This window comes from Mesoplodon mirus (assembly GCF_964341445.2).
Source record: "Mesoplodon mirus genome assembly, chromosome: 2".
Classification (NCBI taxonomy): domain Eukaryota; kingdom Metazoa; phylum Chordata; class Mammalia; order Artiodactyla; family Ziphiidae; genus Mesoplodon; species Mesoplodon mirus.
Window position 1 is genome coordinate 60,071,565 of NC_138977.1, and position 15,724 is coordinate 60,087,288.

A 15,724-nucleotide genomic window follows, 5' to 3' on the forward strand; every position below is an offset into this window, starting at 1 on the left:
TTCAGACCTACAGCCACAAGGAACTGAATTCTGCCAACAATGTGAATGAACTTGGAAGTGGATTCTCCTCCAGGGCCTCCAGATAAGAGACTGGTCTGGCCAATACCTCAATTTTGGCCTTGTGAGATCCAAAGCAGAGAACCCCCTCGAGGCCACCAGGTCTTCTAATCTACAGAACTACTACAATACTGTGCGATGATAAATGGGTGTTGTTTTAAGCTGCTAAGATTGTGGTAATTTATTACACAGCAATAGAAAACTAATAGAGTAGGGTACAAATGTAATCTAATAAATTCCTTTTCCAATATTACTTTTCACCTCAGAGATACCAAAAGGACTTCTTTTATTTGACATAAGCTGCAAAGGAGGATAAATTTACCTTCTCAAAGAAAGAAAAAAAATTAATAATATTAATGAATTCTTAAAAGATAAACAATCTCACCTCCTTCAGTCCTAATACAGGAGTGAAGATGGATATCCCTAATGAACAGAAGTCCTTCTTAAATAATATCATATCCACATGATATCTTTTAACTACTAGGGGACAGAATGTGATTTGGAGTTGAAAAACCCAAGCACAACTGAGAAGGCTCTGCTGCTCTTTTTTGAATACTCAAATACTGTACAAATTACTACCCAATTCTACTCAAGGCTAGTCCCAAGGAAAATACCTGCTGAAAGATTGGTACAAGTGGTTAACAGACAAGCAACCATCAAAAGATCTTCAATTTAAACAGTTATTTTTTGGTAGGGTTGTTTTTTGGGGGGTATTTTTGGCCATGCCATGCAGCATGTGGGATCCTAGTTCCTCGACCAGGCATTGAACCTGGGCCCCCTGCACTGGCAGCGCCGAGTCTTAACCACTGGACCACCAGGGAAGTCCCTAAACAGTCTGGTTTTTTTTTTTCTGTTCAAATAATTTCCCAGAGTGACTCCCAGGACTAATTTCAGCCATTTGTTCTATTGGATTGTATAAATTAAAGCCATTACTAGGTCCTACACAACTTTGTATCATCTATCTGACTTAGCATGGTGGCACCCACTAGCTGTGGTACCCTGTGGTATCTTGGGAAAATTATCCTCTCTAAACTTCACTTTCTTAATCAGTAAAATGGAAAATCAGTATCTACCTCATAGGGATGGACTGAAGATTAAACAAAATAAGCATACGAGGCACTCAGAACACTGTCTAGCACAACACAACAGCTATTTTTTATCAGATCAAGGTCAATTAAGTAAATAAAAATAATGGTAAACTCAGCCTTGTTTACAATATTACAAATTATTATAAGAAAACATGTATGGATAGCAGCATTATTCATAAAAGCCCAAAAGTAGAAACTACACAAACATTCATCAAGTGACGAATGCATAAACAAAATGTGGTAGAGCCATACAACGGAATATTACTTGGCCATAAAAAGAAAATGAAGTAGCGTTACATGATAAAACATGGATAAACCTTAAAAACATTGTAAGTGAAAGATGCCCAGAGACAAAAGGCCACATATTGTATAATTCCATTTATATGGAATATTCAGAATAGGCAAATCCACAGAGACAGAAAGTAGATTAGTGGTTGTTAGGGGCTGGGAAAAGGGGGCAATGGGAAGTGACAGCTTAATGAGTATGAGCTATCTTTTACAGGGTGATGGAAATATTCTAGAATTAGATGGTGGCAATGGTTGCATAATGTAGTGAATATACTAAAAACCACCAAACTGTGCACCTATGTTATATGAATTATATCCTAATTTTAAAATGTTTGTCTCCTTTTGCCCATGAAGAATTAACTCCTACAGGACTTGCCTCCTGCCATCAATAACTAGAAAACTAGGTAAAACACATAAAACAAATGTTTTCAGACACTGGATAACAGATGGTGCTAGACAGACTGAGCCCCATCTTGGCTTTCTGAATGGAGACAATTTCCACATAGGGGCACAGAGTGGGGAACCCAGACAGAGCCCACTGATCCCAATGAACTGAGGGGACAATTCAATTCAATTCTGGAATTTGGGAATGCAAAGGCAAGTAAAATTTGTAGGACCAAGCACTGAAGAGGAGGAAGCCAAAAAAAAAAAGACTCCAGAAATCGGCATAAAACTCTCTTTGAGACTTTGGCTGAAGGACAATCTGCACATGCACAGGGTGAAATCCACAAGACCAGACGAAAAACAACTACTGGGGAGCTGTAAGCCCAACAATACCCAAAGCTCAACCAGCATGGTAACATTCAAGTTCCCACCAGCCAGAGTGGAGACACCACTCTTGAATACATAGAGCACTGAATAGAGATTCCAGGAGGGACACACCTTAGGAGTGAAGCTAAACTAACCCTAGAGAAAGGAATACTCCAGATCTGCCCTTAAAAGGCTTAAATACAAGCTTTGGAATGATTATGCTGATCCACAGGTAGCTATATTCCAGAACCAAGTTTCAGACTCTCTAAAGAGAAAAAACAAAATTTGCTCTCAACAGAGTAAATTCACAATGTTCACCACCCGATAAAAAATTAACAGGGCCTCCCTGGTGGCGCAGTGGTTGAGAGTCCGCCTGCCGATGCAGGGGATACGGGTTCGTGCCCTGGTCTGGGAGGATCCCATATGCCGCGGAGCGGCTGGGCCCGTGAGCCATGGCCGCTGAGCCTGCGCATTGGGAGCCTGTGCTCCGCAACGGGAGAGGCCACAACAGTGAGAGGCCCGCGTACCGCAAAAAAAAAAAAAAAAAAAAAAAAAAAAAATTAACAGATACACAAGAAGGAGAAAAATGTGACCCATAAGCAGGTAAAAAATCCATCAATAGAAGGCAGACAGCAGAAGCAAGAAGAACTACAATCCTGCAGGCTGTGGAACAAAAACCACATTCACAAAAAGACAGACAAGATGAAAAGGCAGAGGGCTATGTACCAGATGAAGGAACAAGATAAAACCCCAGAAAAACAACTAAATGAAGTGGAGATAGGCAAGCTTCCAGAAAAAGAATTCAGAATAATGATAGTGAAGATGATCCAGGACCTCTGAAAAAGAATGGAGGCAAAGATCGAGAAGATGCAAGAAATGTTTAACAAAGACCTAGAAGAATTAAAGAACAAACAAACAGAGATGAACGATACAATAACTGAAATGAAAACTATACTAGAAGGAATCAATAGCAGAATAACTGAGGCAGAAGAACGGATAAGTGACCTGGAAGACAGAATGGTGGAATTCACTGCTGTGGAACAGAAGAAAGAAAAAAGACTGAAAAGAAATGAAGACAGCCTAAGAGACCTCTGGGACAACATTAAATGCAACAACATTCACATCATAGGGGTCCCAGAAAGAGAAGAGAAAGAGAAAGGACCAGAGGAAATATGTGAAGAGATTATAGTGGAAAACTTCCCTAACATGGGAAAGGAAACAGCCACCCAAGTCCAGGAAACACAGAGAGTCCCATACAGGATAAACCCAAGAAGAAACACACTGAGACACATAGTAATCAAATTGGAAAAAATTAAAGACAAAGAAAAATTATTGAAAGCAGCAAGGGAAAAACGACAAATATCATACAAGGGAACTCCCATAAGGTTAACAGCTGATTTCTCAGCAGACACTCTACAAGCCAGAAGGGAGTGGCATGATATACTTACAGTGATGAAAGGGAAGAACCTACAACCAAGATTACTCTACCCAGCAAGGATCTCATTCAGATTCGATGGAGAAATCAAAAGCTTTACAGACGAGCAAAAGGTGGAAGGAAAATATATAAATCTCATAAATATTCAAAAAAGATTAACAAAGTTTAATACCCAGTTGCGATTTTTTAAAATTCTCAGCAAACTAGGAACAGAATGGAATTTCCTCAACCAGATAAAGGGCATCTGTAAAAAACCTACAGCTTACATTAAACTTAATGATAAAAGATTGAATACTTTCCCCCTATGATGATCAAGAACAAGGAAAGAATGTCCCTTCTCACCACTTCTATTCAACACTATACTGGAGGTCCTAGCCATACTAAGTGAAGTAAGTCAGAAAGAGAAAGACAAATATCATATGATATCACTTACATATTGAATCTAAAATGTGATACAAATGAACTTATTTATAAAACAAACAAACTCACAGACACAGAAAACAGATTTATGATTACCAAAGGGAAAAGGTGATTGGGGAGAAATAAATTAGGAGTTCGGGATTAGCATATACAAACTACTATATACAAAATACATAAACAAAAGGGTCCTATTGTATAGCACAGGGAACTATATTCAATATCCTGTAATAAACCATAATGGAAAAGAATATGAAAAAGAATATGTGTATGTATGTATAAATGAATCACTTTGCTGTACAAGAGAAACTAACAGAACACTGTAAATCAACTATACTTCAATTAAACAAAATTAAAAAGACACCACCAAATGTTGGCAAGAATGTGGAACAACCTAAACTCCCATATATCATTTGTGGTAGGAAGAGGCACCACCACTCTGGGAATAGTTCTAAGTTTTCTATAAAACTAAACATATATCTGCACTTGATCCAACAATTATACTCCTAAGTACTTGCCCAAGAGGAATAAAAACATACATTTAACACAAAGATTTTTGTACAAATTATTAAAATAGCTTCATTTATAAGAGCCAAAGACTAGAAACCACCCAAATAGTTGAATGGATAAACAAATTTTGGTACATTCATGCAAAGGAATATACTTAGCAATAAAAAGAAATGAACTACTGTAACACACACCAACATGAAAGACGCTCAAAAATGTTATGCTGAACCAAAAAAAAAGCCACACAAAACACTATATACTGGGGACTTCCCTGGTCCAGTGGTTAAGACTCTGTGCTTCCAATGCAGGGCGCGTGGGTTCGATCCCTGGTTGGGGAACTAAGATCCTACATGCTGCACAGTGCGACCAAAGAATTAAAAAAAAAAAAAAGACTATATACTGCATAATTCCATTTATATGAAATTCTAACAAAGGGAAATCCAATAGTAACAGACAGCAGATAAGTGGCTGCCTGGAATCACTAGTAGGAGATGAGATGGCAGGAAGCGGAAGTGGCTGCAAAGAGGTAGTGTAAGGGAACTTTTTGGGGTGATGGAAAAGTTCTACATCTTGTTTTTGATGGTTGTTGCACTGCTGTATATGTCTGTCAAAATTCATCAAAGCATACTCTTAAAATGGGTGCATTATATTGTTTGTAAGTTGTAACTCAAAAAGGCAGATTTTTAAAATAAAATGGAAAAAACTATCAAAAAATTTTAAGTTTACATTCCCTTAACCCATGTATTCCAGTTCTAAGAATTTGTCCAAAAAAGTACCTCAAAGAAACCATCAGCCAAGAACACAAAGATGCATTTACAAAAATGTTCTTTATAGCATTATTTAATAGAAATAATTTCTTTCAATGGTCCATCAATAGGGTATTAATTAAATAAGTTAGGGTACATTCATAGACTAGGATACTTCATAGCAATTAGAAGCAGCAATTAGATTTACTTATATTGACCTGAAACATGTTGTTAAATCGAAAAAGTAGGGAGGTTCCTGGTGGCTTAGTGGTTAGGATTCCAGGCTCTCACTCCTGGGGCCCAGGTTCAGTTCCTGGTCAGGGAACTGAGATCTCACAAGCAGCATGGCGTGGCCAAAACAAACAAACAAACAAAAATCAAAAAGGTAGTTACACAACACTGTGTTTAACTTAATTTTAATAAATGTAGGGCTTCCCTGGTGGCGCAGTGGTTGGGAGTCTGCCTGCTGATGCGGGGGGCACGGGTTCGTGCCCCGGTTTGGGAGGATCCCACGTGCCGCGGAGTGGCTGGGCCCGTGGGCCATGGCCACTGGGCCTGCGCGTCCGGAGCCTGTGCTCCGCAGCGGGAGAGGCCACAGCGGTGAGAGGCCCGCGTACAGCAAAAAAAAAAAAAAAAAAAAAGTATATAATACATACATATGTAAATTCAAAAATGTATGAGCCAACTTTATACCAAGAGATGTCATCTTTTTCTTATAAGTAAGAGAATGTTGAGATCATTCCTATTTTAGAGATGAAGAAACTCTCATCAGAGATGTCAAACGAGTGTCAGAGAAGTCAAAACAAGACTGAGGGCCACACAGTCTTTCAGGAAACAACTGCCATCTCAATGAACAGGCATACATTCTTCAAAGTTTCTACAAAGGAACTCTCCTAAGTTGGAAAAATAAAAGCAGAGTACCAGGGACTTCCCTGGTGGCACAGTGGTTGAGAATCCGCCTGCCAGTGCAGAGGACATGGGTTCGAGCCCTCGCCCGGGAAGATCCCAAATGCCCTGGAGCAACTAAGCCCATGCGCCACAGCTACTGAGCCTGCGCTCTACAGCCTGCTAACCACAACTACTGAGCCTGCATGCTACACTACTGAAGCCCATGTGCCTAGGCCCCATGCTCCACAACAAGAGAAGCACCGCAATGAGAAACCCATGCACCACAACAAAGAGTAGCCCCCGCTCGCCGCAATTTGAGAAAGCCCGTGTACAGCAACAAAGGTCCAATGCAGCCAAAAATAAATAATAAATAAATAAATTTGTATTTTAAAAAAAAGAAAAAGCAGACCAGTGGAAAATGCCTACATGGTTTTACAGTCATCTAACTGTCGTTCTAACATCAGAATGAAATTCAGTAAAAACTTTCTTCCCTATAATAAGTAGATAATGGTCCCTTATTAACTCTTTTATGCTGTGCTTACCTCCCTGCTGCTAGCAGGACTTGATTTAAAAGCAGGAAGGCATACCCTGAGAAAACCATAATTCAAAAAGAGTCATGTATCAAAATGTCCATTGCAGCTCTATTTACAATAGCCAGGACATGGAAGCAACCTAAGTGTCCATCATCAGATGAATGGATAAAGAAGATGTGGCACATATATACAATGGAATATTACTCAGCCATAAAAAGAAACAAAATTGAGATATTTGTAGTGAGGTGGATGGACCTAGAGTCTGTCATACAGAGTGAAGTAAGTCAGAAAGAGAAAAACAAATACCATATGCTAACACATATATATGGAACCTAAGAAAAAAAAAAAAAGGTGATGAAGAACCTAGGGGTAAGATGGGAATAAAGACACAGACCTACTCGAGAATGGACTTGAGGATATGAGGAGGGGGAAGGGTAAGCTGTGACAAAGTGAGAGAGTGGCATGGACATATATACACTACCAAACATAAAATAGATAGCTAGTGGGAAGCAGCCACATAGCACAGGGAGATCAGCTCAGTGCTTTGTGACCACCTAGAGGGGTGCGCTAGGGAGGGTGGGAGGGAGGGAGATGCAAGAGGGAAGAGATATGGGAACATATGTATAAGTATAACTGATTCACTTTGTTATAAAGCAGAAACTAACACACCATTGTAAAGCAATTATACTCCAATAAAGATGTTAAAAAATTTTTTAAATTTAAAAAAATAAAATAAACTAAAACCAGGAAGAAGACAATGTCAGTTTGGAGTCTCCCTGAAAGCAGGAAGGAAGTACTGTGGACTGATTAAGGCCAGCATGACATTCATAGTGGCCAATCTCATTCCAGCTGAGTTAAAGTAATCATTCCAATATTTGTTCCCTGTCAGCCCTTGTCAGGATCCAAAAGAAAAGTGAGGAACTGTTCACACATACACACACACACACACACACACAGAAAGAAAAAGGCTAATTTATTATAATCTGCTTGTCAAATATCAGGTATTTGTAATACTCCAAAACATAAATAATCACTGAGCTTCAGTAAGTGGTATTTACAAGGCAAAACAACTCCAAAACTTACCAGCACCACCCCCACAAAATTTACCAGACCATACTGAAACTTCCGCTTTTTTTTTTAAACACCTTTATTGGAGTATAATTGCTTTACATTGTTGTGGTAGTTGCTACTGTATAACAAAGTGAATCAGTTATATGTATACATATATCCTCATGTCCCCTCCCTCTTGCGTCTCCCTCCCACCCTCCCTAGCACACCCCTCTAGGCAGTCACAAAGCACTGAGCTGATCTCCCTGTGCTATGTGGCTGCTTCCCACTAGCTATCTATTTTACATTTGGTAGTGTATATATGTCCATGCCACTCTCTCACTTCGTCCCAGCTTACCCTTCCCCCACCTCGTGTCCTCAAGTCCATTCTCTACATCTGTGTCTTTATAACTTTAGTGTTCTTGATCTTCTCCTACCCGACCCTCCACTCCCACTGAGAATGAAATCATCTTGCTATGAAATGTTAAGAGGAAAAAAGATACTGGTGGTTTACTAATGACTATTAGTAATATTCTGATGGTTTACTAATCGTATATATGTATGCATACACATATATATAGTATTTGAGTATTGAACTTATAAATGTACCTTTGTTCAAGCACATAAATGCCAAAGAAGTCATCTAAAAATAGATTATACAATTCTATACCGTCTACTCACATTTGCCCAGTCTAAATCTTCTCACCATCATAGCCTCCTTCTTAAATAATTAAGTTAACCAACTGTCACCCCCTGTCCCATAAAAGTACTTGGATTCTAATACTTCTATATCTGCATACCTATATCTCACTATATTCTAACACCTAAGACCCAGCTTGAGCAATGTGGACAGGACAGACAAGAGAACGGAAAAAGAGAAGGAAGAAAGGATCTTGTAAAAATTTTCACCAAAAACATTTTCACTGACCTTGCCCACAGCTATCAAATAGAGGGCTCACCTACTCTGAATACTCCAAGTAATACTAACAATTTTAACCTAACCAGCCATAAAAATATCAGGAGTAGCAGTCACCATTTATTAAATGCTTATTCTGTATCAAGCACCATGCTGAGTATTATATGTTATCTCATTTAATCCTTCCTGCAACTCTCCAAAGCAGGCTGTAAAAATTTGGAGAGGTTCACTTGCTCAAGTCTACACAGATTGGGGAACCAAGAATCAGATTATGTCCATCTGTCTCAAGAACCAAAAAAGAAAAAAAAAATACTAACCACACTTCCATTTTATTCCACATGCTTTTATTCCTCTCTTTATTACAAGATTAAGAAAACACAGCATGGGGCTTCCCTGGTGGCACAGTGGTTAAAAATCTGCCTGCCAATGCAGGGAACACAGGTTTGAGCCCTGGCCCAGGAATATCCCACGTGCTGCAGAGCAACTAAGCCTGTGTCCCACAACTACTGAGCCTGTGCTCTAGAGCCTGCAAGCCACAACTACTGAGCCTGCGTGCCACAACTACTGAAGCCCTGGAGCCTAGAGCCCGTGCTCCACAACAAGAGAAGCCTGCGCACCGCAACGAAGACTAGCCCCGCTCGCAGCAACTAGAGAAAGCCTGCGCGCAGCAACGAAGACCCAATGCAGGCAAAAATAAAAATAAATAAGTAAATTTTAAATAAATAAATAAATAAAAAGAAAGCACAGCATGGACATCCACAAAAATGAACCCCGACCTAAACTTTACAACTTATACAAAAATTAACTAGGTCACAGATCTAAATATAAAAAAGCAAAACCATGAAAATTCTAAGGGAAAACATTTGTGACTTGGGGTTAGGCAAAAAGTTCTTATACATGACATCAAAAGTTCAATCCATAAAAGAAAAATTAATAAATCGGACTTCATCAAAATTTAAAACTTTTGCTCTGTAAAAGTCACTGATAAGAGAATGAAGAGATAAGCTACAGACTGGGAAAAATATTTTGAAATCACATATCCTTGAAAGGACTTGTATCCAGAATATATATATAAAAGAACTCTCAAAACTCAACAGTAAGAAAACAGTTTTAAGTTGTGTAAAAGATAAGAATACCTCACCAAAGCAGATATAAGAATGGCAAAAAGGCACATTAAAAAAGATGTTCAACATCATTAGCCATTGGAGAAATCCAAATTAAAACCACAGTAAGAGGGACTTCCCTGGTGGTGCAGTGGTTAAGAATCCACCTGTCAATGCAAGGGACACGGGTTTGATCCCTGGTCCGAGAAGATCCCACATGCCATGGAGCAACTAACCCCGTGCACCACAACTACCGAGCCTGTGCTCTAGAGCCCACGAGCCTCAACTAGTGAGCCCAAGTACTGCAACTACTGAAGCCCACACGCCTAGAGCCTGTGCTCTGCAACAAGAGAAGCCACCACAATGAGAAGCCTGTACACTGCAACGAAGACCCAACGCAGCCAAAAAAAAAAAAAAAAAAACCACAGTAACATATCACTACACACTTATTAGAATGGCTAAAATGAAAATGCCAACACCACCAAATGCTGGCAAGGATGCAGAACAATTGGAACTCTCTTATGCTGTTGATGGGAATGCATAGTACAGGCACTCTGAGAAAGTTTGGTAGTTTCTTGTGAAGTTAAACATATACCTACCATATATCCCAGCAATCCCACTCCTGGATATTTACTTTAAAGAAATGAAAACTATGTTCACATAAAACCCTGTACACAGATGTTTATAGTAGTTCTATTCATAACTGCCAAAAACTGGAAACAAATTAATGAGAGAGGACAAACTAGTGAAACATACCACAACTCAGATGAACCTGAAAGTCAAAACCAATCTCAAAAGGTTACATACTGTATGATTCCACTTATATGACATTCTCAGGAAGACAACACTATAGTAACCAAGAAGAGATCAGTGATGGCCAAAGTATGGGGTGAGGAAGAGGTGACTGTGAGAGACAACATGAGGAAGTTTTGGGCGAGAGTAGAGCTATTCTGTGTCCTGATTGTGGTCGGTGGTTACAGAAACCTATACATGTGTTAAAATGCATAAAAATACACCCACAAAGTGCAGAATAGTGTGGATATTAGGATGATCCTTTTGGGTCTTCAACATCCTTTAAAGGATATTTCTGTAACATAGAAACTTATGTGCTGATATGTCTATATATTTTTTGCAGTTCAGAATTAAAAGAAACCATTAGAAATGGTTCCCTTTTTCAGTGAGAGAAGAGACTTGTATCTTTCTACTGTTTGGATTATGAGTCATTTTTGTACTCTTCTTTAACTTTTTGTTTTGTTGTTTGCTGCTTACCATGGAGCACTTCTCCAGTACTTCCTCCTGGAACTTCAGAAATCGCTCCTGAACCTCAGCTTCATTGAGGAAAAAGGCAAGGAAGTGAGTGAAGGGCTGTTTTCTTCTAAAAGTGAGCAAAAGAACATCAATCCGAGTTCGGGCTGAAATTACACCACTTCGATTCTGGCCAGTGATTACTGTAAGCAAAAGAAAAAAAAGGCAAATATTAAAATGCTCAAGGACCATCAAATGGTTGTAAAATAGGTGATCTCTTGAAACTGTCATCTCTGGAGAATAAAATTGTCATGAATGTGTACATAATTCTGAACAGGGGACAGTACCAAGGGTAAGAAAGCTGTTAATGAATTCAGTCTAAGCAGAATGAGGTTTAAAAACAGAATAACCTTAAGACCATCTGATGAAGTAGAGAAGTGAGTTCAAAAGCTACAAGCAATCCCTCATACCTGGCTGGTATGAATGTAAAATGAAAATGGTGCAGCTGCTATGGAAAAGTTTGGCAGTTCTTTGAAAAGGTACACAGAAAAACACCATGTGACCCAGGAATTCACTCCTAGATAGAAACTCAAAGGAAGTAAAAACGGGTGTTCGAAGAAAAAACCTGTACAGGGACTTCCCTGGTGGCATAGCAGTTAAGAATCCGTCTGCCAATGCAGGGGACACGGGTTCAAGCCCTGGTTCGGGAAGATCCCACATGCCACAGAGCAACTAAGCCTGTGCGCCACAACTAATAAGCCTGTGCTCCAGAGCCCTTGAACCACAACTACTGAGCCTGCGTGCCACAACTACTGAAACCCGTGCGCCTAGAGACCGTGCTCTGCAACAAGAGAAGCCACTGCAATGAGAAGCCCACACACCTCAATGAAGAGTAGCCCCCGCTCGCTGCAACTAGGGAAAGCCTGTGCACAGCAACGAAGACATAATGCAGCTAAAAATTAATTAATTAATTAATTAATTTTAAAAACCTGTACAAATGTTCATAGCAGCTCTGTTCACAAGAGGCAAAAGGCAAATGTCCATTAACCAATAAACAAATAAATAAAATGTGGTATTTCCATACACTGAAATACTACTCAGCCAAAAAAAAGGAGTGAAGTATTGATACATGCAAAAACATGGATCAATCCTGAAAACATTATGCTAAGTTAAAGATGCCAGACACAAAGGCCACGTATTGTATGTTTCCACGTATAGTAAATACCTAAACAGGCAAATTCAGAGAGTCAGAAAGCAGATTAGTGGTAGCCAAGAGCTGGGGAGTAGTGAGGAATGGGGAGTGATTGCCTAATGGGTATGGGGTTTCCTTTTTGGGTGATAAAATGTTCTGGAACTAGGGCTTCCTTGGTGGCGCAGTGGTTGAGAGTCTGCCTGCCGATGCAGGGGACGCAGGTTCGTGCCCCGGTCCGGGAGGATCCCACATGCCACGGAGCGGCTGGGCCCGTGAGCCATGGCCGCTGAGCCTGCGCGTCCGGAGCCTGTGCTCCACAACGGGAGAGGCCACAACAGTGAAAGGCCCACGTACCGCAAAAAAAAAAAAAAAAATGTTCTGGAACTAGACAGTGGTGAAGGTTGCACAACACTGTAAATATGCTAAATGCCACTGAATTCAACACTTTAAAGTGGTCTAAATGGTAAATTTTACGTTGTGTATATTCTGCCATTTAAAAAAAGAACAATATATCACGCAGAAATTCAAATAACAATAAAAAATTAAGAACAAAAAGAGTGGAGCTTTCTGTCATGTAAATTTTACCTCAATTTTTAAAAATACCGTGGCAGAATTTTTAGTGATTCACTATAGTAAAAGAGCAGAAGAGAGTCTACTACAGTATATACAATCCTACCCTAACTGTATGAAAATATAAGGTTAAAGTAAAAGTTTTATCTATATCTGTATTGTATGTATGAATATCCAATTTCCACGCCTTGGTATAATTTGGTCTTCTTTGGTCTGGGCTGTCTTGACACATATGTAAACGAAAATGGGGGAAAAGCCACAAAGCCTTACCACCACTGTCTGCAAAGAAAAAAAATCACTTAGGGATTATACAACCTCTGTTTAAGCAGAGATTAAACTTCTAGGTTCCAGAACTGGCAGTGCTCAGTCCAAAACAGAAACTAAGGAAAGGTGCAGAAGATAGGAACAATGAACAAAACTGGCATTTTAACAGACTATTTATTAAAGAGGAAAGGACAGACTTCTGAATATAAAATATTGAAGTATTAACTCTAATAACAGCAAAATGTGCTATGTACTTTCAAGACCACAAAGCTTGTTCCTTCCAAGCAACTGCAGAAGTTAGGACAAACAAATGGAATTATTTCTTTAATACTTCCCATTAAAGCACTTGAAACTTTCTAAAGAACAACCTATCTATTTCTTAATAAGAATGAAGTTATCATACACATTTTGCTGTAGAGAAACAAAATGGAAATTTCTAAGAAAAGAAGTAAATTATGAATGAATTAATTAACAGAAAGCCTAAAAATTGTTTGCCTAAGCAAAAAATTGACATAAGTAATAACCAAAAACTGTAAGAAGCTGAGATATGATATTTTCTAATGACATTATTTATATTTTCAAATAGGATACTTTGAGAATCCAAAAGACTCAGACGCCCAGTGAAGGGAAGTATCCTAGCAGGCATTCAAATAATGTGCTATAGAAATACTGACAAAGGAGGATTCAATGGTAAACTGGGACAAAATTAAAGGAAAGTAGAAATTATAATTATTTCTGCAAGAGGCAAAATATGGTGAGAAAATAAAAGGAAAAGGGATGGAGGGGATGGAAGCTTAAAATTCATGTTTATGTTTTATTTCTGTAAAAATTTAGTATAATATGCTAAATCTATTATTTTCCATTAAGAAGGTGGTTCAGTAGAGAATAAGACTAATAAGACATTTTCATTTTTTAACATAGAAAACTGAAAAGGGCACTTCAAAGGTGCTCAGGCTGATTTCCAGAAAAAGTTGATTCAAAGTTGAGCAAACAATTACTAAAAAGCAAATATGATGAGGTTAGAAATATTCTAAAATATTAGAATATTATATCTGAGAGGACCAGAATTTACATGGCATGGGCCTGAAGACTACAATAAGGGATACAGAGGAAGAAAACAATTAAAGGCACCGATGTGAAACTTTAAAAAAACCAATTGCCTAACTACAATGACAACAACATTTTAAAAGCATCTTCTTACATCCCATTGCCTGAGACTTCAAAACAGACTAGACCAGATCCTTATCTAGAGGACAAATTAAAACCTACTAGATCATTTTCTTCTCTAGTTTCTCTAATTTAGGAGAGGCAAAAGAAAATAACTAATTACAGCATATACCACACCAATGCACCTGCAGTCGTGATTTCACATCACAACCCAATTTACTGTAAGCAATAAATTTGATTTTTCTATATACTTTACTCCCCTACAAGACCAATAAGCCAGTTTATCCTCTTGTTTTTCAGTTAAATCAGTTCCACTGAATTCTTACTTTTAATGATTAGACACTTATTTTTCACACTTAAATATTTGTGCTTTTTAAGTCAAAATGGAATCTTAACAACCTGTCTAACCTTTTCTGGATAAGTTTTGGAATGACTCCAGTATCTTAAAATGGCTAAGGTCTCTACATTTATAGCATGTTATAATTTTTACCAAAATAAAAATTATTATCCATCTGTTGCTATATGCATAGAAAAAATGGGGAACAGATTCAACTATTAACAGCAATTATGGCTGAGGTTCATAACACAAGAGACTTCCCTTTATACTTTATATATAATCTCTACAAGTTTTTGTTTTTGAAAGCATGTATTAATTTTTAAATCAGGAAATAAAAAGAAATAAGCTTTAATGCAATTTATAAAATTACTTCAGTATTTGTAACTTGAACTTTAACACTTAAGGAAAGACCCAAGTTTTTTTAACTGTAATTCTAAATATTTATTTCAGTGAGAGTCCTTCAAAAATGTCATTAGGGACTTCCCTGGTGGCGCAGTGGTTAAGAATCCACCTGCCAATGCAGGGAACATGGGTTCGAGCCCTGGTCCGGGAAGATCCCACATGCTGCGAAGCAACTAAGCCCGTGCGCCACAACTACTGAGCCCACAGCCACAACTACTGAAGCCCGCGTGCCTAGAGCCCGTGCTCCACAACAAGAGAAGCCACCGCAAGGAGAAGCCCGTACACCGCAACGAAGAGTAGCCCCTGCTGCTCACCGCAACTAGAGAAAAGCCCGCGTGCAGCAACGAAGACCCAACACAGCCAAAAATAAATTAATAAATTAATAAATTATTTTTTTTTAAATGTCATTAAAGTCCTAAAGCTAAAGTTTGCTGAAGTTACCAAGGGGCTGGGGAAATTTCTAGCACTTCATTGTCCAAAACAGGAGACCACACGCAGCTAGTTAAATTAAAAGTTAAATGAATTAGAATGAAGTAGTATTTAAAATTCAGTTCCTCAGTCACACTAGCCACACTTCAAGTAATCACAGTCCCATGTGGCTAGTGGCTCCTGCACTGGACAGTGCAGATACACAACATTTTCACAATCACAGAAAGTTCTCCTGGACAGCACTGCTCTAAAGTCAACTGCTACTTATCTGCCACAGTGATTATTCTTACACAGCACAAAATGAAAAGAGTACTTATTATTTTTTTCTCCTAAAACTTAATAC

At 38.7% G+C, this 15,724-nt stretch overlaps 1 protein-coding gene across 2 annotated transcripts in view; it reads right to left on the bottom strand.

Moving 5' to 3' along the window:
• Nucleotides 1-15,724, bottom strand: part of ASCC1 (activating signal cointegrator 1 complex subunit 1) — a 93,078-nt gene that overhangs the window by 68,629 nt on the left and 8,725 nt on the right. For both annotated transcript variants that reach the window (XM_082611001.1, XM_082611002.1), the window contains exon 5: nucleotides 11,045-11,223. In XM_082611001.1, the coding sequence (XP_082467127.1) occupies nucleotides 11,045-11,223 (179 nt within the window). The remainder of the gene's footprint in view (nucleotides 1-11,044; nucleotides 11,224-15,724) is intronic.